The 23,688-nt window shown below is 51.6% G+C and overlaps 2 protein-coding genes across 4 annotated transcripts; one reads left to right on the top strand and one right to left on the bottom strand.

The window, feature by feature from the left end:
* Positions 1 to 589: 589 nt before the first annotated feature.
* Positions 590 to 7,778, bottom strand: LOC141464916 (DNA-directed RNA polymerases I and III subunit RPAC2-like). The gene is made up of 5 exons (XM_074148077.1): positions 7,732 to 7,778; positions 3,330 to 3,427; positions 1,811 to 1,887; positions 1,110 to 1,192; positions 590 to 769 (listed from the first exon to the last, which is right to left on the bottom strand). Exons 1-5 carry the CDS (start codon positions 7,768 to 7,770, stop codon positions 722 to 724), a joined length of 345 nt encoding a protein of 114 aa, XP_074004178.1. The 5' UTR covers positions 7,771 to 7,778; the 3' UTR covers positions 590 to 721.
* Positions 7,779 to 7,865: 87 nt separating this feature from the next.
* On the top strand, positions 7,866 to 22,481 carry VAMP7 (vesicle associated membrane protein 7). Of its 3 annotated transcripts, none has more exons than XM_074147190.1 (8): positions 7,866 to 7,961; positions 13,549 to 13,707; positions 15,360 to 15,417; positions 16,008 to 16,145; positions 17,952 to 18,042; positions 18,607 to 18,674; positions 19,863 to 19,955; positions 20,552 to 22,481. In XM_074147190.1, the coding sequence occupies exons 2-8, from the start codon at positions 13,562 to 13,564 to the stop codon at positions 20,618 to 20,620; spliced, it is 663 nt and encodes a 220-aa protein (XP_074003291.1). In that variant the 5' UTR covers positions 7,866 to 7,961; positions 13,549 to 13,561; the 3' UTR covers positions 20,621 to 22,481. The 3 variants fall into 3 exon arrangements, with proteins under 3 accessions (XP_074003291.1, XP_074003292.1, XP_074003294.1); XM_074147191.1 differs by having other exon boundaries at positions 7,876 to 8,096; XM_074147193.1 differs by lacking the exons at positions 7,866 to 7,961; positions 15,360 to 15,417 and having other exon boundaries at positions 13,562 to 13,642.
* The last annotated feature ends 1,207 nt before the right edge of the window (positions 22,482 to 23,688 follow it).

Here is a 23,688-nt window from a genome sequence, read left to right on the forward strand (position 1 = left end):
AAGGCCTTCCCTCGGAGCGCAGCCCGACAGGGCCGGGGTTTCAGCGCCGCACCCTTTAAACCCGCTCAGGAGGAGCGCCCTGGGCTTGCCTTTCTCTGCATTCTTCAGGGGGGTTAAAAAAGGCAAAGGGTTTCTTATTCCTCTCACCCCCCAAACGAGCAGAGCATCATTTTATAGCCATCTGTTTAACAAGAAAGGCTGTTTGTGTCTGTCGAAGTCAACTGCGCTGGTGCCAGTCACAGATAGATTTAGATGGGGAGAGGGTGCTGCCTCTCCAAAAGCTTGATTTCACACAGCACTGAATCCCTTTTTGCTCCCTGTGGACTGAATTTCACTGAATTTTTTTTTTAGAGTTGGAAGGGACCATATAGATCATCTAGCCCAACTCCCCTGCTGAAGCAGGATTGCTGGGGTGGAGTAATTCTGTGCTCCAGACAATCTGCAAACCCTGTGAGCTGAAAAACCTGGGCAGGAAACGGCAACGACGCTTGGAGAGGGCAACAAATAAGATGGAAGAGTGAAAGCTGCTTTTCTGGCTGTCACCTCCTACACCTGTGACAGCTGAGCGCGGTGTCACCTCTGCGCCATCAAACTTCATAAACTTTATTATTAGAGAAAATACAGGCCATAAAAAAAACACAATCAAACAAAAACACTCTTGACACAGGGCATTCGACACACAGACGTCACACACAGCCACGGGGACGGCCAGCCCCAAATGCTACTGCATCTCTTCCTCCCTCTGGGCCCTGTACTCCTTCATGCTCTTCTGCAAACAAAAACAAAACCAAAGGACAAACGTTAACAGCAAATATCGGAGTGAGTCATACACCACCGCGTCACCACCCCCGGCCGTGCTGCGACTTCTCTGCCCACTGCCTCGGGAGGCTGAGGGACCTGAGAAGCCCTGACAGAGCTCCAGGTACTTTGGGAAGTGACTCCAAGGGGAAGGAAGCCAGGCCATGGCACAGGTCTGGCAGAGAATGTCTGGAAAAACTATCAGGTATTTCACATCAAAAGTGCCTATAACACATGTCTCAGCCCACTCCTGTCCCCTCGGAGAACAAGAGATAAAAAAGGCCCCTGAGGGCTTCAGGCAACAGTCTCACCTCAAAGGTGTTGAGCACGTGTTGGCAAACTCCCATCAGGTCGTTCAGCCCTTTCCGGAACGGCTCCACAGCAGGAAGGGACCCTTGAGGAGAGAAGATGCGTTAGTGAAATGGGAGGGGACTTCCAAAGGGGTTGGTAGCCCTCTCCCTCGCTGCTCTGAGGCCCGTGGCTGTTCCCACCATGCCCAAGGGCAGTCCCTGTGACGGGGAGAGGCTCTTACACCAGGTATGAGCCCACAGATTTCCCTTCTCCCAGCCCACCGCCAGCAGCCTGAGAGCTCAGCCCAGTGGGATGGCCATGGGGCAAGAACCACAGACACTTCCCCCATGGGGAAAGGGTTCCCTCGGCAGGGCAAACAGCCTGAGCACTAATTAATTTTTAGGAAATTAAAGAGTCAGCAAGCACAAGCTAGATACTCGCTTCCAGGAAGTGGCTTCTACGTATCTGATGCTCAAGGGAGCAGCCCCATGAGGGAGGAATGAAATAACACTGTCCCTGCGGGCAGCAGAAAAGCTGGGGAGCTTTGCAGGATGGATGAAGGGCGCTGGACTGAGCTGGACGGGTTGGGGTGCTGGGGAGGGACTGGGGCACAGCAGTTGCAGTTGAGTATCAGAGAAGCCTTATGGTGGAAACCTGACAAAAGCAGGGGAATTCCACAAAAGAAGGGCCCCGGCCACGAAGGAAACGCGCGCAGCCATACCTCTGGTCTGGATCCGGAAGTTGATCTTGCTCTCAGAGGGGTGCGTGATGCAGTAGCCACAGAACTCCACATCGGGGCTGCAGGAGGGGAGGGAGGAGGAGAGAGCCGTGAAACCCAGACCAACCCACAGCAAACCTCAGGACAGTGAGAGGCTCAGGCCACCCCAGACCTGCTGGGGCTCAGGGTGTTTCTAAAATGACCGAGGGAGGGATTCGCTGAAGGGAAACTCCCCGTGTAACCTTATTCACATCCCCCCATCTACCTCTGAGCTGCAGCTGGAGCTTTGCAGGGGAAGGACATGGCTGGCAGGACAGCAGGCACCACCCTGGCACCAGCAGCGGTCCACTGGCAGCCCCACAGAGTTCAGACAGGGACACTAGAAGCCTCCCTGCACACAAACCTGCTGCAGCTCTGCTGGGGAAGAGAGGCTGAGGGGTCTAGGGCACTGCAAGGATCTTCTGAGATGGTTTTCAGGCTGCACAGCACCGGCCTTCGTAAGCTGAGGTGGTTGTAGAACTTTTGTGCAGCCGGCAGAAAGAACAGCCCCTTGCCAGAAGCCTGTTTGTCTTGCCATGGTGATTTATCAGAGGAATTCACATGACATTCGCAACTGTCATTCGAGATGAGGCGTCGAACAGCATCTCCGTGCAAGCAGGAAAGAAGATCAATTTGCTTTATGCTGGCTGTTGCCACCCGCTCCTCTGGCAGCGCTCGTCCCAGAAGGAGACACGGATACTGCCTGACCATGTGTACTTACACGGAGCTGGGTATCGTTTTACCCAGGGCCAAATAAGACATTTAGACGTCTTTCACATGTGAGACACTAAATTTCCTCCATAATTAACCATCAAGGAGCAGTGAGGGCTGGCTGCTCCCTAAGCGATGGGGAGCTGGGAGCCATGAATAGGAGGGCAGCCGAGAATGCAGCAGCCTCACTAGTTACTCCTGTCCCCAGGCAGGTTTGTGGGGATGAAGCAGGTCCAAGGTGTCAATCTGCAGGTGAGTGTCACATCAGGTGAGGGTAATGAGGGTCAGACACAGGTCATCACACCTGTGATCCCCAAGCACATTTGTGATGATGAGGAAGGGCTGAGGAAGCTCAAGAAGTGAGTCCCTAGGTCAGCATCCAGGTGAATGGAGTCCACAGCCCAGCAGAGGCTGAGCTGGGGACCCACACTCCTACAACAGCTCAGCAGGGACTGGAAGCCCTGAGTTGAGTTTAAACTGGGCTCGTGGAGATCCCAGGTGTGGCTGGTCAGGCCCATTAAGGCCTATTAGCGCTCTCAGGGTCCTGACACTAACAGCACCAGGAAGAAGTTAATCGTGTGCAGGAAGGTGGTTGATAAGGAGTCTTTGGCACCATGTCTGATATAAAGACCCCAATAGGCACACACAGAGGGATCTTCTGATCATTTGCCTTGTCCCAGCAGCAACTGAGAGGCAGGGCAGTAAGGAGAGGGCCAGAGAAGGAGACAGAGGTACCCTCAGCGATGCCAAGCACTGCAGAGGCTCCACTTACTTCTTCATGACCATGTATCGGAGGGAGTTGCCGAGTGTGTGGTCCTCATCGTGCAACACAAACGTGACACAGTTTCCATCCGTCCCATCTGCCTGGACCTGCCGCAAATGAGGAGAGAAGAGCTGCTGTGAGGCTCTCAGAGGTAACAAAATACCAGCACTAGGGTGAAGAATAAACTGTTGTGCTTCAGCAGAGTAACAGGGAGGGTTTGAAGGTCTGGCTGGTCCATCTCTGTGGCTCGTGTCTCAGGTGCTGCAGTGTGACCAAGAGAACCTCTGTAGTGGAGGGAAAGATGCAAAATTACAGACCTCGGAGAAACCTCTCCCCAGTTATCAAAGTGTTTGTGCATTCTTCCTCTTCACAAGAGAGATGAGGAGCTTGAGGAAAGCTGTGGCTTCAGGACCCACGATGGAAAAAGGCTGGAAGTGACTTCAGGTTGGTGGCCTCCCCAGGTCCCACCACCAGCCTGTGGCTAGACAGGAATGAGAGGGACGGGCAAAAAATCCCCTGAGAGAGATGCTGTCTGTGAGTAGGGAACTCTTAACCCAGCTGGGAAACAGAAGGAGTTGCAAGCCCAAATTCACACCCTGAGGACGAGCCTGGGGAGCCTCAGGTTGCTGAGCCCCACAACAGCAGCAGTCAGCCCCTAATTCTCCTGCTGCTTTTTGACTCGGATGCCCAAAAAGAGCTTTACCTTCCTGAGAAGACTAGTTTGGGATCCCCTCCAAAACCAACAAGCCGCCTAATTAATAGCTAAACTGTCAGAGGGCTGCTGAGCCTCTGACCTCTCCCTGGGCTCAGCGTAGCCACTGTGGAGCCTGATGTGCCCAGACAGCCCCCAACCGCTTCCTCTCTCGGCAGCAGAGAGAGGTTTCAAGGTTAAGTGCGGAGCCAGGCTAAGACAAGTGCTGATCTCTCTGCATCCTGCCCGTGGCCAAATCCTCAACCACTCCAGGGGTTTTATAACCCTTCACGTTTTCCCTCGGGTAGCGATACCCTCTGAGCAGTCCCGTTCCTCCTTCTGCAGGAACGGCTGCCACGGGGAATCGACTCGGCAGTTCCGAAGGGAAACACAGACTGATTTCTGAGGAGGAAGAGACCACCCAGACCTGCAGCACAACTCGAGGCCAGGCTCCCTGCGCAGCAGCTATCGCAGAAGGGTAGGTGCGATGCACCAACATCCCATCAACGATGGGGATGTTGGATTGAGAGGGTCTCCCTCACCTCCCAGCAACTCACAATCCACAACTGAAGCGCTAAGTCTTGCTGAGAGATTAAAATCAGTGACTGGCCAAAACACCTTCCCTCGGTGTGGAAGGACAACGCGTGACTTGCCACAGGTCACTTGAGCAGCTGGTGGCACGGATGAAACACCCTGCTGGTTTAAGAAATACCTGCAAGGAGGTATTTCTTAAAATTATTAGCACCAGCCATACTCAAGAGCTTGTTTTTTCCAAAGGCTACAGGCTCAAACAAGAGCAGGCTAACTCAGGAGGCAGCTGTGTGCCGGGACAGGTCACCTGGCCCCCACTTTGCTCCCTGCATCCAGTCACAGGGTTAGAAGTGGGATCAGGTGACAAAACCCCAAGTGCCCCCCTCCCCGCCAGGAGACAGGTACAGCTGTGTTCACTGGGACAGTGACACTCTTGTGGTTTGGTCACAGGACGGGAGTTACACCTTGGCTCAGCTGTAGCTCCGCACACACAGGGGCAGAGAGATGCTTATCCAGACGGAGAGCAAATATTTACACACATAGTGTCACAAATGTTGCATAAAAATGATTTGAAAAATAGGACAACTGGGAGTTTAACATGCTGAGCTGGGAGCTGCACTGGCTTCAGGCTCCTTCCCAGAGCTGAAGGAACACGTGGGTGTAGGAAGGAAGGGACAGACACATCTCTGTCATAGCGGCTGGGCCAACTCGTGGGGCTGCAGCAAGTGCCTGAGAGCAGCACCCCAAGGGATTTAAGCTGTGTCTGCTCCATAGCCCAGCGAAAGCACCCAGGGCATTGATCCGGCCGAGGAAAGGCAGAGCACAGCTCTGTCACACAGCCCTAAGGAACACATCGTGCTGAACCTGTCTGCTTCACAGACTCAGCTTCTCTCTCCTCTTTCCTGTGGAGAGTCCTCAGATACGATTCTGGATCTCAGCAGGACTGCTAGCTTTGCTGCTTCTCATCAAGCCATTGCCCCACCTAGTCAGGTATCTCGCCTCTGGCACACTGTCCAATGCTTCTGAGGAAAACCAAAACATTCCCCTGAAGGACAGATTCCTCCCTGCAGCAATCGGGTCTGTGCCCTGAGGCAGAAGGCTGAGACTTCTCACGGTGTTTCTGAGTCTCCTCTAAGAGGTGTCCAGGTATCAAACTACTCATCACAAGAAAACTTGTTCTCCTGTGAGCCAACTTTTTTTAAAAAAAAAAAAAAAAAAAAAAGCCCCAGTGCCCTGGAGTAGGGAATTCTGCTCGTCTGGAGTTTTTCTTCTTTGGTTACACACCAATTTGTTAGTCTCTTTATCAAACTGTCCTTGTTCTTGTATTAAGGCAGAAGCAGATGAATGAGCTGATGAGATCTTGAGGTAGCTTTAGGACTGATCAAATTCACCTGAGTCCCTCAGAGACAGAAAAGCCTGTACCTCCCCCAAGACAATCCGGGGTACACCCTCCCAGCAAGGTGAGGATAGTCCCCTGCAACCCACACATCGGCCACCCCCCTCCTCTACCGGCTACACAAGCCTAAGAGCTGCAATCTCGCAACCCCCAGAAGCTCTCCTGCTTGGAGGGGCTGTGATTTATGACGATGATGAATTATTTAATGTCGGATTTGGTACCCAGGTAGTGCCGCGGTGGATGCATTACACAGTGCTGAGATAGATGGGATCAGTGAGACACGAAGCGGGTGGGGAACAGCCCTACAACTCGCTGCACTTTATGCATAAACTTGTCTTTTATGTCAGATTACAGTCCTTTGCTGGTCTTCATGAGCCAGTATCGCCCTCTACGCGTCCTCCTGTTTTCTGTATGGTACTGCACTCCTCACAGAGGGATCTGCTGGTTTCTTGCCAAGGGCCTCTCTAGGAACTGCAGCTCCTCAACGATCAATTTCACTCATCACATCAGACCTGCAGGATTAGGATCAGGCTTCCTGGTGCAATCCTGGCTTTCAGCCTGCAGCCCACACAACTGGTGAGAAGAATATGGCTCTACAGAGCCTGAAAAAGGTAATTAGCAGAAGCCAGACTATTGCTAAGAGATTCTAAGGTCTGCTGCACCATTAGGAAAAGTTTAGGGGCTGTAGCTTGAGACACTATGGAAAACCATTGTATTAAGCCTTCCCCAAAGGCAGCTTTTAAAACCAGGCAACTTACAGACCCCATCAGTTTCTCCTGTACGGATGTCCTGGTGCTCAGCTCCCCCCGATTCCCACTGACAGACAGGCACAGGGAGCACCTGAAGATCCTGTATCAGCTCTCCCTGTCGTCCTGTCTTGGTGAAAACCGAGCCTGCAGCCCTGTTAGCGTGAAGTGCAGTGCCATCTAGTGCCTTCTGCTGCCTGCAGCGAGCACTGGAGATGGAAAGAGGGTCCGTGAACTCCTGCAGTGGGCACTGGAGATGGAAAGAGGGTCCAGAAACTCCGGCCACAGGGCTCGGCAACTTGAAAGGGGTGAAAGAGAGGAGACGAGGGACGCTGCCGGGGCCTACAGCTGACAGGCAAAGCCACCCACGGCCTCGTATTACAGTGCTGAGCAATTCATCTTTAAAAAGAAAGCCTTGTTTTAGAAAATGCTGGTCCTAACTAGTTTTAAAATAGGTTAGTCCTGACCTCTAGCTGCTTCTGTTCCCTACAGGACAACCTCAAACGCCTAAACTTCAAGAAGTTCAACTGAAAAGTGGATTTCTCTCTGTCCCTCCTATTTCAGGAAAGAGAAAGACTGCCCGCTTTCCTCAGCTTCTTTCTCCCTCTGCTGTTCGCAGAGGCTGTAACAGAGCAGCCGCTCCGTGCCAGGCAAACCCCAGCGGCCTGAGATGAAGCCGCTGCTCCGAGGGGCGGCACCTGGGGGGGGTTCAGGCCGGGCCAGGAGAGGGAAGGCCGAGAGGGGCCGCAGCGCGGGGCCGGTCTGCAAAGCGATCGGGGCGGGACCAATCATGCCCCGGGGATGCGGCCGAGGCGCCTTTCCCTTACATCTGTCATCACTGTCGCGATTTATCCCGACACTAACACCGCACACCCTCCCTCCTGCTCCTCCTCCTCAGGGGGCCCCTGCTGAGGAGGCCCCACCGCTGAGCCAAGCCCGGGAAGCGCCGGGGAGGCTGCCAGGGGAGAGCAGCGCCTCAGGGTCCGCCAGCCGAGCAGTCCCGTCCCCCACCCCGTCCCTCTCGGCCGGGCGGCCGCGCTCCCTCACCGTCTCCAGCACGGCCTTCCTCTCGCCCTCCTCCGCCATGGCCGCCGGACTACAACTCCCGGGAGGCACCGCGCGGCGCGGACTACAACTCCCTGCAGGCACCGCGCGCCACCGCCCCCTCTTCCGCCGGAAGCGCGTCGCGGCGGCCCGGTACCGGGGACGGGGGGGGCGGTGAAGGAGCGCTGCGGGCGGCGGCGCCCGGGGAGCGCTCCCTCCTGCCGCGACGGCCGGTGAGCGGCGGCGGGGCGGGACAGGACCCTCCGGAGGGCCGTCTGTGGCGTTCAAACGGGCGGGTCTGTCTCCGGTACCCTCCGGGGGCGGTAGGCCGTAGCGGGACCCGGACCGGCTGACTGGGCCGGGACCAGGTGACTGGGCCGGCGGGCCGTGGGGCTGGGCCCGCAAGGCCCGGAGGGTGGCCGGGCGTCCCCGGTGGGCGGCTCCTCCGGCCGGGCCGGTGCTGGCGGCGGTCGGAGGCCTCGCTCCGTCGCGGAGGGGGGAAGGGGTGGGCTTTGGGAACGGGGGGAGCGGGTTGCTGGGGAAAGGCGGGGGTGGAACCGGCCGGTTGACCCCGGAGCGGCGTGTTGCTGGTGTAACTCGGAGCTTGCATGGATTTTAATGACTGAATAATGATAAATTATAAGTTATTCTTGCGGTGGGGGTCCTTGGGGGGCGCTGTAAGCGTGGGGGGGGTGTGTGTCACCTCCCCGGAGAGCTGCTCCTTCAACAGACACCGCATCCTGTTTCTTTACCCCTCTTCCAAGTCGTGTCACACCGTCTTCCAGCAAAGGGGATGGGCCTGGAGGAGAAACTGGATTAATCTTCTCTAGCGATTTGTTTCCGTACTGACGGAGCGGAGGAACCCGAAGCCAGCTGTGCAGGCGGAGAGGGGGCTCAACTCCTGTGCAGTTGGTGCATCAACGTCGGGGTTCTCGGGCTTAAAATGAACAAATAAACTAACGTTGGAACATCCTCTAAAGAAATAACAACTTGCAGGTGCCGAGGAGGGGTTAAAGGGAAGCCCTGGCCGTTTTCTGCTGAAGTCACCCGTGCTTAAACGATCTTCTTATTGCAGCTGGGCCGTTTGCAACTTGCAGGGTTGCAACACTTCACCCTTATTTCATGTTTAAAGGCAGTAATAACGCGATGCCCCTTGCTCTCTCTGAAGAGGATTTCTGGAAATACAAGCAGTAACTTCCTCCATCGCTTTTTGGCACTGAGGCTGCGAATCTTCTGGTCGAGAAGGAGGAGTGACGAGTGCCCCGTGGCTGGTGAGGGCAGCGCTGCCGAGAGAGGCTGGGCGCAGTTTTTCTGGGTTCGTTTCTTGTTCTGGGTTCACTCCTTGCCCCAGATTTCTTAACTGCCACCCCGTAGTCTATTCTAGATCTGCCGTGAAGGCAGAGCGACAGCCAAGCTGCGTCGTGTATGGCTCGAAAATAATAAATCATCCCTACTGAAGCGTTAAGCGTCACGTTGAAGGCAGAACCTGCGTTTCTGATGTTCTTTACGATGCTGTGGGTTTTTCCTGCACCCTCCTGCCAAACGCCGTGGGAGACCTCGCAGCGTGACTTGCAAGGAGGAGAAGCTCGCTGCCACACAAACGCAGCTCCCGTAGCTGCCAGACGCCGCTGGCACCGTTTAAGGAGCTCTTTGGATCCCTGGTGTTTTCTGGGTGGCTGAGAAACGCAGCCTTTTCCCCCTTCTCTTCATTTGGAGCCTCTCCCTGTGAATCCACACTCGATGTCTCTGAGTGAGCTTTGCTTTTAGGAAGGTTTGGTCTTGGCTACTTCCAGCCTGTGTAATTTTAGATAGAAAACAGTTGTTATCTCTAGATTGCACAAAATGGTTGATTTTAGTGGATTTAATTCCTGACTCTCTTGTAACATCCGAGGAGAGATGTCCTCTAGCAGTTTAATAGACTTGTGTTACTAAGAAAAGCAATATCTGAATTTCACAGGGCTGTGTGAGATGCTGCGAGAGAGAAAACATGCTCCGTGTTAATCTGTTTTGCTTCGTTTAGTCCATCCTGCTCAGAGCTGGGGGCGGGTGTTATTGCAGAGTCCATGGCTGTTGTCTCCCAAGTCAGGCAGAGGACTCTGAACTCAGGGAGGTGATTTCTGGGCTGTCGCGGGACCGTGGGGTCCAGCGAGCGTCACCGAGTGTCGCTTTACTCGGATGCCACTGAACTCTTACCTCGCTAATGTGGGTTCTGCAAATATCCAGCATTAAGGGAGACTTTTAGAAGTTGTCTGAACAACTTCATAATCCTCAGTTTGAACCGGAGTTGTTCTGCTCTGGGAGTTAGGGTGTCTCTTTGCTTGTGTGAACCTTCTGAGGTTTGTCTCTCGCTGCCTTCGCAGCGTGTGGCAGGGGGAGAGTTTGTGGATGGTTTTTTTTCCTTTTACAACTGCTCCTTTGTATTGGTCCCGCTGGTTGAGTGGCTGCAGCCTGAAGAGATTGGTTTCTGGATACTTGACAGTCAGCTGATTGCTCAAGAGGCTTAGTGGGGTTTGTTTATCCCCGGCCTGACCTGCTCTCGTACCACGCGCCGAGGCGGTTCTGGTTCAGCTGCTGGACTGGCCAAACCACCGCAGACGGCTGTACCTCGGCGGGTCTGAAGGGATGGGGTTGGGTAATAAATTCCTCCAGGTTTAGGTAGTTCTGGTGCAGATGGTTGCGCTGTTGCAACTCTCCACAAATTCTTTGACCTGTGCTGCTCAGCAGTTCCTCGCTGCTGGGAAAACCTGGGCTGGTAGAACCTGGGGAGAGGATCCGGTGTTGAGGGAGTAGAAAACAGAATAAAGTGCAGTTTGTGTGGTTTCTGGCTAAATTAGTGAAAGCTGAGGTGAAGGACAGGAGATGGGTCCATGTTTGGAGAGAATTCCTCGTGAATGACTAGATGCTTGATTTTAATTTTTTTTTTTTTTTGCTAAGTTTATTACTTTTTTGGGAGGAAAATACTTGTGCTCTCTCTGTGGCCTTGTCAGTCAGGAGTGAGCTGCTGCCTCTTTAACGAGGAGAGCAGGAACAGTTGCGGGGCTGTTAATCATTGCTTTTTACAAGATCAGAATCAGCTGCGTGGCTGCCCTCGTCTCTGCCGTGAGAAGCCTTTAGCTTGAGCTACCCAGGGCTTAGTTTTGTTTCATGTTTGTCTATAAACAGGTTGGTTCTGTGTTTTCCTTTGGCTTCTCTTCTGCTTCAGCTTCTTCAGGTGGAGGTTCTGGCTCCTGCAGGAGGGTTCCAAGGAGTTGCTTATCCCTCTATGTCTTCTCTCCGAGTAATCTCCACTTCTGCTCGCTGCCTGGTCCAAATGCTCTTATCTTTAATAAATAATATTGTGAGCATCATTAGCCTGATGCTTTAGCCAGCTTCTGGTCTCTTCGGGTCTGCGGAGGGGGGGGACTTGTGACGAGTAATTCACTTGCGTTTAACTAGAGGTAGCTGAGTCTTAAAGCTCTTGGTGACCCTCAGACTTTGTCGGTAGCGCTGTGCTCTGAGGAGCCGAGAGCAGCTTTTTAAGGCCAGAGGCAGCAGAACATCCCTGGCGTCTCTGACTGCTTTCCCGGCTCTAATGCAATCAACGTGTGGTTGATGCAGCAATTTAAAGCTGGATTGAAAAAAAAAAAAAAAACCATTGCTAGGCTGGCCACTTAAATCTCCTGTCGCTGGATGTCAGAAAGCTCGATGCTGCTTGTGTGGGTTGTCAGTCTGAGCCCTTCTGGTGCAGCTTTCTGGAAGGAAATGGAATTTCCTCTAAAAGGCTCGGCGAGATGTGATCTGCAGCCTGGGCCAGGGGGCTGGAAGAGGCTTCACGGACGACTTGGCTGTCAGCTTGTCATGTGATAGTCTGGGTAGTTCCAGTGTTGCAAGAGATGATGGGATGCCTTGGAAGTGTGTTTTTAAACTCCTTTAAGGCATTTGCTGTAAACTGGGAGCACTGGGACTTCGCAGGCCTTTAAGGCTCCAGCGAGCGGCTGCTTGGGTGAAACTTAATAGTGATTTTTTTTCCTTCATAAACTCTCACTTTCTGAGCTCATGTGAACTCTGTTGTCCTCTGTGATAACATGTGGGAGCGAGCTTCCAAGGATGCATTGTGTGAAGAACTACTTGCTGCTGCTGGAACCTCTTCTTGAACTTTGTTTTCATTTTTCTATTGCAGATTGTGAGTAATCACGACTTTCTGTTCATTCTCCTTTCGTATCTTTGCGCTGAGGAGTTTCCTTAGAAACTGTGTAAGGGGAAAAACTGTTACTCTTGCTTTCCCATATTCTGTAACTTCCATAATCTCTTCAGGCGGATGTAGACACTACTTAATTGAGTGTAATAAGCACCACCTGTCCTTATGTTTAAAGATCATCTCCTCTTAAATGTTAAAGAACTTGTTTTTTTTCTGCAATGCTGTTGCTGGCCAAGCCTGAATCTGTCAGGCTCAGACTGACAGAGCGAGCCCTGCTACGGGGTAGCGATTGTATCACAACTTCACAGCCTCGTTAACTGCTCCGTGTTCCTCTGCTGCGGTCGCCGTCATCGTTTGTGCATCAGTCTAAATGAAAGCAGGAGCTCTTCAGAGCAGATCTGTCCACACGGTGCTCAATGGGACCGACCCCTGCTGCAGAAGCCATGGATAAATCACTGTGGTGGTGGAAGGTCTGGCTGGGCACAGCCTGGATTCGGTGTTTCTGCGTTGGATCCTGAAGCTGAGCTGCTGCTTTGCTGCTCTTGTACCTATTTCTAGAGAGGTCTCTGAGCTACTCAGTTGCACTGAAATCGGTGTGGGATCTTCCCAGCCAGAATGCAGATATTTTCAGACACAAAACAAGGGAGGCAATTTGAGGGCGGTCAAGTGCAAAGTGAAAAATAAGCTTTTTTTTTTTTGAGGGGTCAAAAGTCTTCCTAAGTCTTTCCTAAGCAGAAAAGAGGCTTATGGATATACTGGATCGGGCGAGCAGATGTCACAGCTGGGGTTGGACATGTGGTTTCACATGGGAAACCTTGGGGCTGTCAGCGGATTAACGTGATGATACTCGAGCTGATTAAGCGTGTCCCTTTCTGTGACAGCAGGCAGGTTTGTCCAACGCTGGAGACTTTGTGGAAGTCAAAGTCTTGCACCCTGTAACCTGCCCAGTTTGATACCTGCACGGGAGTGTTGGCCCGTAGGAACTGCTGAGGATAATGGGTTTGCAAATGTGCTGTCCCACCTCGAGAAGTGCAGATCGTGCGCTTTTACAGACGTTTGGGGACGACATGCACTTAGTGAGTGTCTCTAGATGGTTGGAAGGGGACGTGTATGGTGTGACTCTGAGCAAGCGGCAGCTGTTCTGCAGTTTGATAGCAATCAAAGCCGAGGCTTGTCCTGAGCAGTCATGTGTGAGGGCTGGTGGGCTTGGTCTGGCTAATGAGCTGCTGTTAATAGAGCTGCAAGGCAGTGACTTCCTCTCCGAGCCGGAGCTTGCTGACTGCAGGCAGATTTTTTTTTTCCAATAACAAGCAAGAAGAAACTTTATGGGTTGGTGGAAGAGCAAAAAAAAAAAATCCTAATAGCTAGAAATCGAGGTGGAAACAAGGTAGGCAAAATTGACTATGGGATCACAGACTGTAGGAATAAGAAAAACCTTCTTTTAGAGGTTGTTGTAGTCTTGGTGTCGTTCTGAAGAAAATCTAAAAGGGGAAATGAGAGATGCTTTCTGATAATGGTGTCCTGTCGAAGTGTCGAAAGAGCTCCCCCCCGGTTTATGTTGAGAGCCGGGAGAACACTGTGGAGATGATGATACTTTCTCTGCCAAAAAACACGAGTTTAATTCTGGGCGTTTTTATTCCCAGGTAGCGTGAAGCCATGGCCATCCTCTTCGCCGTCGTGGCCAGGGGCACAACCATCCTGGCCAAACATGCCTGGTGCGGAGGGAACTTCCTGGAGGTGACGGAGCAGATCCTGGCAAAAATACCCTCTGAAAACAACAAACTGACCTATTCTCATGGGAAGTGAGTAACGCTGCTCCCCTGGGCCTGGGAGGGGGACCGGTGACCGTGCCCAAGGACAGGAATAAATGGAGTGTCACCAAATTGGGGTTTGGATGTGTTAATGTGCAGATTGATTGTGCAGTCACCTCAATAACTAGTTTTTTTCCCCAAACTTTGCAGCGTAACCAGGATTTGAATTTATCTTAATCATAGAATGGTTAGAGTTGGAAAGGACCTTAAAGATCATCAAGTCCCCCCCATCCCTGCCCTGGGCAGGGACACCTCCCACCAGACCAGGTTGCTCCAAGCCCCGTCCAACCTGGCCTTGAACCCCTCCAGGGATGGGGCAGCCACAGCTTCTCTGGGCAACCTGGGCCAGGCTCTCACCACCCTCACAGCAAAGAAGTTCTTCCCCAGATCTCATCTCAATCTCCCCTCTTTCAGTGTCAAACCCTTCCCCCTCCTCCTATGGCTCCCCTCCCTCATCAAGAGTCCCTCCCCACCTCTCCTGTAGCCCCCCTTCACATACTGGAAGGCCGTTAAAAGTACCAAGGCCGTTGATATAAAATAGAGTTTTCTATTTTTATACAACTCCAAAGCGGAGGGTGCTCAGCTCTGGATACTGAGCTGTTGGGAGTCCTCGGTATTTGGCTTGTGGAGGCTTTTGTTGGCTTTTCTGCAGCTTCAACATGGCTTTAGGTAAAAATGTCGCCCTTCTCAGATCACTTGCGGATCCTGGTTGCTTTAAGTCACGCTGGCAGATGTTGTAGGATCATCCTGAGCCGCCTCAAATCCAGTCTGTGCTCACCAGCAGAACACATCACCAAGCTGGTGGTGACGGGACGACGTAATAAAAAAGCAACAGCTAAAGGCAGTGAATTGAACTGGAATGCTCTGAGCAGCTCTGGTTTGAGTTCAGTTGTGTACAAACTAAGGGTTATTTTTTTTCTGGTGGCCCTAAAATAACAGCTCGGATCATTTTTGATAGGGAAATGTTGCTTTGAACCGGTTTGCACGGTTTTTACAGGCTACTGAGGGCTGCATTTAACCTCGCCACGGGATTGAAGCCTGTTCAGCCCAACTATTGTTCTTTCTAATTCATTTTCTGCTGTGGTTGCTTCTGTCTCTGCGATGAAAACCAAAGGCAGCGCAACCTGGTGGTTGTACAAACGAGGCCAAAGCAGCGAGTCACCGCCAGCAAGGTTCACAAAAGTAGTGTTTTTTCTGGTGAATCCAGTTAAATGCAGCTTTTGTCGCGTGTGAACTAGTGCCCGGATGCTCGTACACACATTGATAAGGATAAGGGTAAATGTCACCCCTGGGTGTCCTGTCAGGGTGGCTGTTTTTACGGGTAAGTCGCAGGAAGAAGGTGGAACTGAAGTTGTTTCCGCAGCTGAGTGTCCCACAAAGCCACTGCTGCGAAGTGTGCGAGGCCAGGGCTTCTGTAACACCTGGGTGGTTTCTAATTCAGCGTAGCTTATTAGGAACGGAGACACCTCAGCCCAGACGGCTGGGATACGTCAGCAGCTGTGTGATTTCCTGCAGAATGACTGGAATTTGCTCTTCTCCAACCCTGGAAGGCCCCGCAGGCAGAGTGTCTTCTAGAAGTTTAGTGCTGTGGCAGCTCCAAATGACCTGATTTTTTATTTTTTTTCCTTTTTTCTCCCTTGCAGTTATCTGTTCCATTACATCTGCCAAGACAGGATTATATACCTCTGCATCACAGACGATGTAAGTATTTTGGTTACAGCTACTGCACAGACAGGCTTTTTGCAGGGTTTGGCTTTTTTTGTATCTGTCAAAGAAAATCAATAGTGGGGGCTAACTGGAGGTGCCCTTTTTCCCCCCATTGGAGCTACTGCTTCTGTTCTCATTCCCATCAGTTCCAGCTTTGCAGTCTAAGCCCGGAACTCAAATGCATGTGAATAGTTAGTTTTGAGGTTAAGTTCATGTTTTCGCCTGGTTTTTCTCCCAGTGCAGTAGAACTAGATGTAGAGACCAGCCTGTAATTGTCATGGAAATATCTGTAATACGCCTCGATTCTGGAAGTGCTGAAGCAAAAACTTCTCCCTCGCTGGAAAAAGGTACCAGGCACAGAATTAATGGATCCGCCAGTAAAATCTGCTGCCAACCAGTGTCCTGGAGGCTGGGACTGAAATCTGGCTGCTGTTCAAACCCCAGGATAACCAGTCAAATCCCATCGTGCTGTGCCCATTAAGAACTGATAATTACAGTTTCTCTGCAGCTGGCGACGTGCCCCATGCACTTCGTTATTCCTGCCTTGACGCAGCTCTGGATGTGGTCTCTTCTCTTCCCTCCAGGACTTCGAACGATCCAGAGCCTTCAACTTCCTGAATGAAATCAAGAAGAGGTTTCAGACCACCTACGGCTCGAGGGCGCAGACGGCCCTTCCCTACGCCATGAACAGCGAGTTCTCCAGCGTCTTGGCCGCGCAGCTGGTGAGATCTCTTGCGAAACGGGATTTCCCTTAAAAAGCCAAACTTCTCCCCAGAAATTCTCCCTGTGTTTTCTCACCTGAACTGATGCGTTGTGCCGAGGCTGGGTATAAAGCTGAGGGAGCTGGCTGTTCTCTCTGCAGCTGGGTCGCTTCGCTGCTTCCATGTAAAATGGGTTGTTGATGTAGAGAGACTGTTGCGTTTTGCACCTATCCCCGTTCTTTGGGTAAGAGAAAACAGGCCTGAGGAGACCACAGGACTCTTTCTAGATGTACTGTCAAATTAAATGACTGAAATCAGGTGGAAAATAGAGAAGGAATAAATAACTGCCCCCTGACTCATATGATCAATAGCCTTGTTAGTGCACAAAGCCTCGGGCTCTACGGGCTGCAAGGAAAGTGGTTTGAATCTTCTGTTGAAGACTCTTAAGAGTCCTTAATTGACTGCAAACAACTTCATAACCTGAGCAATGCTGTTTCTGGTTTTGTGGGTCTTTTTGAGACCTCCCTTGAATTAAAGAGAAGATGTCCCTGAAATAAGGGCTTTCAGGGCTTGTAGATAATCTGTGTCTGGGGCAACCACAACCACATGGCGTAGGAGGGTCTCACTTTGTGGCTGGTGGCTGTTCTCCATGAAGGGCTTGGCTTTTTCCCTGCTGATCTGGAAGTGCCAGGTTTGGGGATCCTACAGGAGGAGAGGTCCTTTGGTGACCCACGAGCGCAGCTCTTCCCTCTGAGTGTAGGAACTGGGTGAGTTTATACCAGCCTCCAGCAGTAATGGGTGCGTGTTGGGGTGCAGGGTGAAGGTGAGGTGAGGATTCGCACTTGCACCGTTGCTGCCTGGAGTTTGTATCGGAGTTGGTGAAAGGAGCTGCTTGTGTTGGTGGCCCTGTGGTGGCTGGCAGGGGCGGTTTGGTGGCCCTGGTGGTGATTTGGAGCATGTAGAGCTGCACATAGTTCATTGCAGAAACCGTTCTGTGGGTTACGTGGCAGATAAGCAGCACTGAATAATAACGCTGGTGTGGCTCCAGAAGGGCCAGCGCGTTGCGAATAATAAATGAGATTAACTTCCCAGGACTGATGGGACTGAGTTTTTCCTCCCCACCAGGCTTTCATATGCGGAGACTGAAGCTATGTACGGTGATGACTCATCAGGTCGTGAGCTGCTCCTTGCTGGAATGAGCTTAATGAATTGCCTTATCGGAAGAGCCAGGCTGTGTTCAGAGCCAGGGTGTTGATATTCCTCTGAAAATCCCATTTCTCCAAAGCACAGGAGGAGCTGCCGGCCTTGGCTTTTGCATATCGATAGAAATCCAGGCGTTAGCTAATAGAAGTTACGAGATGACACAAAATTTTTGCCTGAAATGGCTCTAAATGTTGTTGAGACGGGAGCCCCACTGATCCAACCTGGCACACAGAGCAGGAGCGGGACAGTTATCCCGGTGATTCCTGAAATGTACGGAGTTTGACTGGTGTGAGGCTGAGGGTGGAGGAAGAGATCCTGTGGCAGCTCAGAGATCGTGCTACAACTCAAGTGTAGCAAATAATGGAAAAAAACCCCTGGAAGCTGGGGGCACTTTGCAGCTCCCGCAGTGCAGGAGCAGACGAGCTCCTGCTGAGAGCTGTAAATGGCTGAGAAAATCAGATTTTGGTCTCCTACCCACTTATAAATGTCTCGGGTAACTTAAAAACTCACATTTGTGTCTCTGCTGTTCTGTAGTGACCACGAGGTTCCTTTTCTTTTTTGTCTTAAGGAGCTGAAGTGTGACGTTGAGGGTTCCTGTTTTCACTGACTGTTTGTTTGTTACAGAAATACCACTCGGAGAGCAAGGGCAGCGACCAGGTGGCAGAGACGCAAGCGCAAATCGATGAACTGAAAGGAATCATGGTTCGGAACATAGGTACCCGCCTCACCCCCGCCTCCTCCGGGCCGGGAGGGAGAGGTCTGGAGAGCGGAGCTGACGGTGGGGTGGCCTCTGGTGACAAAGTGACCTGGTGAAGGAGGGGGCTGGGGGAGCCCTGTGTTTGGAAGCTCTTTCTTGCGTGGAACTCGGTTGAGGTGGCCCTTGGGCGTGAGGAACGCTTTCGAGATGAACTTGTGGTGGGGTGAAGCATCCTCTGGATGTGGTCCCTTTGTCGCTCTGCCTTTTCCTGTAGCCGCTCTGAGGAAAATGCTCCTCGGTAGCTTTACTTGCTTTTTTGTGTGTGTCAGACTCTGGTTTTGACAAGTCTGACCACTTAAAATAGAGGGTTAGATCCAGAATTGACCAAAATTGAGCCAGGTCAGTCCCAAAACGTAGTCTGTGTGATGTGAGGCCGTTCCTGGTAAGCTCTGAAAGGCTGAGACCTATTTGATGTCTCATAAGCCGAGAGATCCTGCCCGCAGTTGGGTTTGGGGATTGGAAGCAGCTTTTTGCGCTGGGGGGATTCTACCTACAGAGCTGGATTTGTGTCTCTTTCTCCAGACCTTGTGGCACAAAGAGGAGAGAAGCTGGAGTTGCTGATCGATAAAACGGAGAATCTCGTGGATTCGGTAAGTCTGGGGAAGAACTGAGAAATGGGGAAATAGTGCGTCAATGTAATTATAAAGCATTATGTTCTCCAGCAAAGTGTTGTGCGCTCTGGAAGCCTTTTCTCTTTCCTCTGGGGATCCTTGGACCTGGCTCAGCATCTTCCTCTGCAGGGTCCTGGCTGGTCCCCAGTTCATCCCCAGGATTTGGTCTTCAGCTCAGTGGAGTCCAAGTATCTCCTGTTTGGATTCTGGAGATCCAAACATCTCCAAGCTGGCAAAAGTAGTCATGCTTTAGAGAGGTAGCAGAGATGCCAGGAGCTTACCCAGCAGGGAGTATCGTCCTCCAGCTTTTAAGGGTTTAAACCTCACCCCTTCCTCAGGCGGTGGGGAGAAGCGCTCCTGACCTCCGGATGGTGGCTGAGCATGGGAATCGGCTTTAAATCAAAATTGCTGTTCAGAGGGATGCAGTTCTGCCTGGTATAGCCTCCCCTGGAAAAAACAGGGGGTGGTTTGTGGGGAAAAGCTGTAAATAACCAGCAGAGTGTGCTGCTGCGTTGGCTTGTTCCGGTGCTGCAGGAACATCCTCGGCTGAGCCACACACGGAAAGGCTGTGGGAACAGTGGCACTGATACAGCCTGGTGGGTGTTGGAGGTCACTTGGTCACCAAAACCTGGGTGGAATTGCAGGACACAGAGAGGAGATTTGGGACAGGGCAGCCACAAGCTTTCCATTAAATGCAGCAAGGCCAAACACTGGAGGAAAGTTGTGGCATTAAAGGATTTTTAGCATTGCCTCGAGGAGCACCCCGAGCTGAATCACTTTGGCAGGTGCATTTACAGGAAAAAAGCTGCTTGTAATATGTTTGTGATTAGATCAGTAATTCCATAAATATTTTGGAGCACTTCAATTCCCAAAAGGCTGGTAGTCAAAGGAGAACCCAAGTATAAGCACTCCAGGGTAAAGTAATCCTTGTGGGCAGCCGGGGGTTCCGTGTTTGGTTCTCCCGAGCTGGTTCTGGACCCACTCTGACGCTTTCTCTTGCCCGTGAAGCTGTAACTGCAGGAGTGAAACGGCTCCAGAGGAGATAACGGCAGGGAGTTGGGTTACTGGGGAGGTAGGAGCTGGGAAAAGCCTCTTCTGGTTTCTTGGGGTGCAGCTTCCCCTGCAGCAGGTTCAGGAATTAATTAGTTGTTTTACTTTCTCTTGTAGTCAGTTACTTTCAAAACTACCAGCAGGAACCTTGCCAGAGCCATGTGTATGAAGAACCTCAAGCTGACCATCATCATCATCATCGTAGCAATTGTAAGTGTGGAACATGGTAACCTTTAGCTCTTAAATCGGGCTTAACCACTGGAAAATGCCATTAGTGTGTTCCCCACTCTGTGCCTGGAAGGGCCTTAGCTATAAAACAAGAGTTTTGATGGTCGTGTGTGAGGAAGGAGAGCGGAGCATTGTGCCAGGCGGCTTTTCTTGTCAAGGCAGTTGGAAAAGCCTCGAGAATTCTGTTTGGCTTCTAAGTGCTGCCTCGCCAGCTCCGTTAGAAGCAAAGGTTTATGTTTATGGCTTTTTAGGCCTTTACCCTGTTGGTGTCTCATTAATTAACTCTGAAGTAGCTTTTCCGGCCGTGACAGTGTACCTGCAGCCTGTAATAAACACAGGTAGTGCTGAAGGTGACTGCAGGTGGGATTTGGGAAGCACTTTGTCACCACTGAACCCTGGTTTACGTTTTGCCAGAGGCTGATTCTCATCCCCAGGCTGCTGTGGGGATGGGGAGGAAGAGGCGTTTGACACGTTATTTAGGGGTTTGATAACCGGGGGTTTCCTGGTCTGATCGTCAGGGTGGGTGAGGAGCTGATGGAGTGATGGAAGTGTAATTCCGGGCCGTGTCCTTTCCCCAGGTTATCCTCTACATCATCCTGTCAACGGTCTGTGGGGGGCTGGCGTGGCCCAGCTGCGTGCAGAAGTAACCAGAGGCGGCTGGTGCTGGTCACGAGACGAGAGAATGGCAGGAGCGGGAAGAAGCAACCTACAGAAATAACTCCTAATCTTTCACTACTGACACCTCCTCATTCTCCCATCCCTCCAGGACTTCAGACTCGTTTTGCCTTATCACCCCAAACAGGCCCAGCCGGTCCCTGCTTCTGTGCAGATCCTCGAGAACGGGCTGGTTTAAATTACTTGAAGGGATTTATTATTTTTTTTTTTTTTTGCTTGTTTCTTTTCCTGTCCCGACTACACCCTTCCAGTGCTGGAGGGTTCCGTGCATGCTCGCCCGTGTAGCTTTGCGCTTTCACATGGGCGTGCGAGGGGAGAAGAGAAGAGCACTGCCAGGGACCATCCCGGTGTTGAGGGGGGCTCAGGAGGGGCTGAGCCAGACGAATGGTGGAGGGACAAGATGGGTGGATGCAAATTTCCACTTTCTACAAATTATGGAGCTGCAGGTGCCTCTCCTGGCACATCTGAACCCCTTGTGGTTCTGTAGGTTTGGACACGGAGAGGTTGTGAGTGTGACACTGGGAGTAAGGAGAAGAAGGGCTGTTGGGCGGGGGCTTTGCGCACTGGAAGGTGTGGGTGCTGCTTCTCTACCAAATCTGGAGGTGTCTGAGGGGGTAGGAGAAGGGTGTAGGGTCACCCCCAGTGTTTTGGAACAGCTGCCTCTTCATCCTCCCTTCTTCCTCATACCCTCCCCTTAATTTGTGGCTTAAATGAATCCAGTAAAGGAGGTGGTTGCACAGAGTTAAGGTTGCGGTAACGTATCTGCTTTATCACGTGTTATTTCTCCTGTTCTTCTTTCGAGGGTGGACTAAAATGAGTAACTGATGTTTTATCACTTGCAAAAGGTGAAATTGGGGGCCAATCTGTCGATCTGGCTTGGTGAGCTGTCAGGGATGTGCTGCTGCGCTGAAGGCGTGCGCTGAAAGCGGGGCCAGAGGAGGGACGGGCGGCTGGAGCTGATGGAGGAGCTGCTTTCTCTGTGGCCTGGAGAAGAAAGGTTCTTCCTGAGGAAGCAGTGACGTGGGCTCCTCCGAAAAGGGGGAAAAAAAAAAACCAAACCAACCCAAAGCCAAACCTGAGGCTAATAACCAAACGCAGGGTGAGGGGCGCTGCTGCTCCAGGGGACGGGGGTGGCTTTCCCTGCTCTGGGAAGCTGCAGAGGCTGTGTCTGTCCCAGCTGGACACCCGAGACCTCAGCCAGGGAGGGGGCGTCTGGCTCATTTCCAGGCTCATTTCCAAGAGAAACAGAGACAACTTGAAATCTTCTAAAAGCATCAGGTGGGCTACAAAGGAAGAGGCATCTTTTTGGCCCAGGGAGGTGACTCCCAAGGGCGGGTGGAGGCTGTGGAGGGACGGGAAGGGGAAGCATCAAGCGCTCGGTTGGTGCCGCGATTCCTCCTCCTGCTGTTCCTGGTGATCATTTCCCTGACCGCCAGATAAAGGGTTCTCCTCTAAACTTGCATGTTCCTTTGGATTCGTCTTCTTAACTGCAGGCACTTGGACCTCAATATCCAGAGTCTCCATGGGTCTGACCAGTGCTGCGGTCACTGGTTTCCATTTGAGGTAATGGAATATAAAGCTCAGAGAAAGAAATCTTTTTTTTTTTTTCCTGTCTCTTCCCTCCTGCTCCTCCAGCTGCCCGCAGCTCCGCGTACGACTGTGCATGTTTTAGGGGTTGTTGATGTTACTGTGTTCATTTCTATCATTTGGTGTCTTATGTACAAATACTTTTTAAAAAGAAAATTACTTCCTTTCCTTTTAAAGGATGCACTGAGGCATTAGTGTAAAAACAAAGTTAACTTGATTTAAATAAAATTCCTGTACAGAAAGCAGAGTTCCTCAGAGGTCTGGTGCTGGACTGCTTTCCATGACGGCTGTGGGAAACATCTTGGCTCTGGAAGGATTTTGGCTTTGTTTTGACGCTGGTGCCTGGTAGGGGATGGTGGTGGGAAGAATCTGCTTCTCCCTGCTGTGAACTGGGAGGGTCTGGGACAAAGGGATGCTGAGGGACACGGGGACATGGTGCTGGGCGGAGAGAACACGAGGCAGAGCAATGACACAGCACAAGTGCTGTCAATCCTTGGATGCTAAATGAAAGTCTGTCTGAAAACCTGTTTTAAGGCAATTTTCAGTGATGGAAAACTCCACTGGCTTGAGGGAAATCCCTGCTAATGGCTACCTTCCCTCCTCTCCGGTCCTGGCTGGGAACAACCCATGTTTTTTGAGAGTTTATCCTAGGGAACGAGGTACTAGAGCCATGCTGGGAAAGCTCTGTAGCCTTTCATCTCCCTCAGGAACCCCCAATGCTGCTGCAGCGTTAGTTCTGGGCACAGGCTCGGGCAGCGCTGTGAGGGAGCTGGGTTTCCTCTTAAAATTGCAGAAATGGTTTGAATTTGGGTGATTTGTTATCTTGGTTTGAGGCAAAGGTACATTCTAACAACATCTGCTAGGGTTCAGGGTAATACAGAATATAAAAAGCTGAAGGAAGATCACTTGGTATGAGAACAGCTTAGAAAAATGAAGGGATAGTACTGAAATTAGCATCTTACTATTAACGTGATAGTTTGTACAGAGCCGGGTTTTGTGCTTCATGTTCCTGATTGTGGCCCGAAAGCAAAGAGCTGCCCCCCCCCAGTGGGACAGCCCTCTTCTCAGTATCGGATTTAGATTTAAAATGCCCACGAATCCAAGCAGAAGGTAACCCAGAATAATTCTCTCTTTCTAGCCTGTCAGGAACCTGCAGTTCCCCATAGAGGCAGGATCTCAGGCCTGGATAAGCTTTAACTAGAACCTAACCTTAAACTAGTTAAAGAGTTTCCTTTTCCAGAAAGCTTTTGTTCTTTACCTGGCGTTAAACATCTCTTCAGTTTCCATTAAACAGCAGCAGCTGCATCAGCCCAGGCGGCTGCAGGGGAAGGCGCTGCCTGGAAGGTGCACGTTTGCTCCTCCCTTTGGAACACAGCTCCCAGAGACTGACGGAGAACTCCTGAAGAGCAGAGAAATGGAATGGAAGCGGTGCTGGTTTTTCCCTTTCTGCGCA

Source organism: Numenius arquata, chromosome 5 (assembly GCF_964106895.1).
Source record: "Numenius arquata chromosome 5, bNumArq3.hap1.1, whole genome shotgun sequence".
NCBI lineage: Eukaryota > Metazoa > Chordata > Aves > Charadriiformes > Scolopacidae > Numenius > Numenius arquata.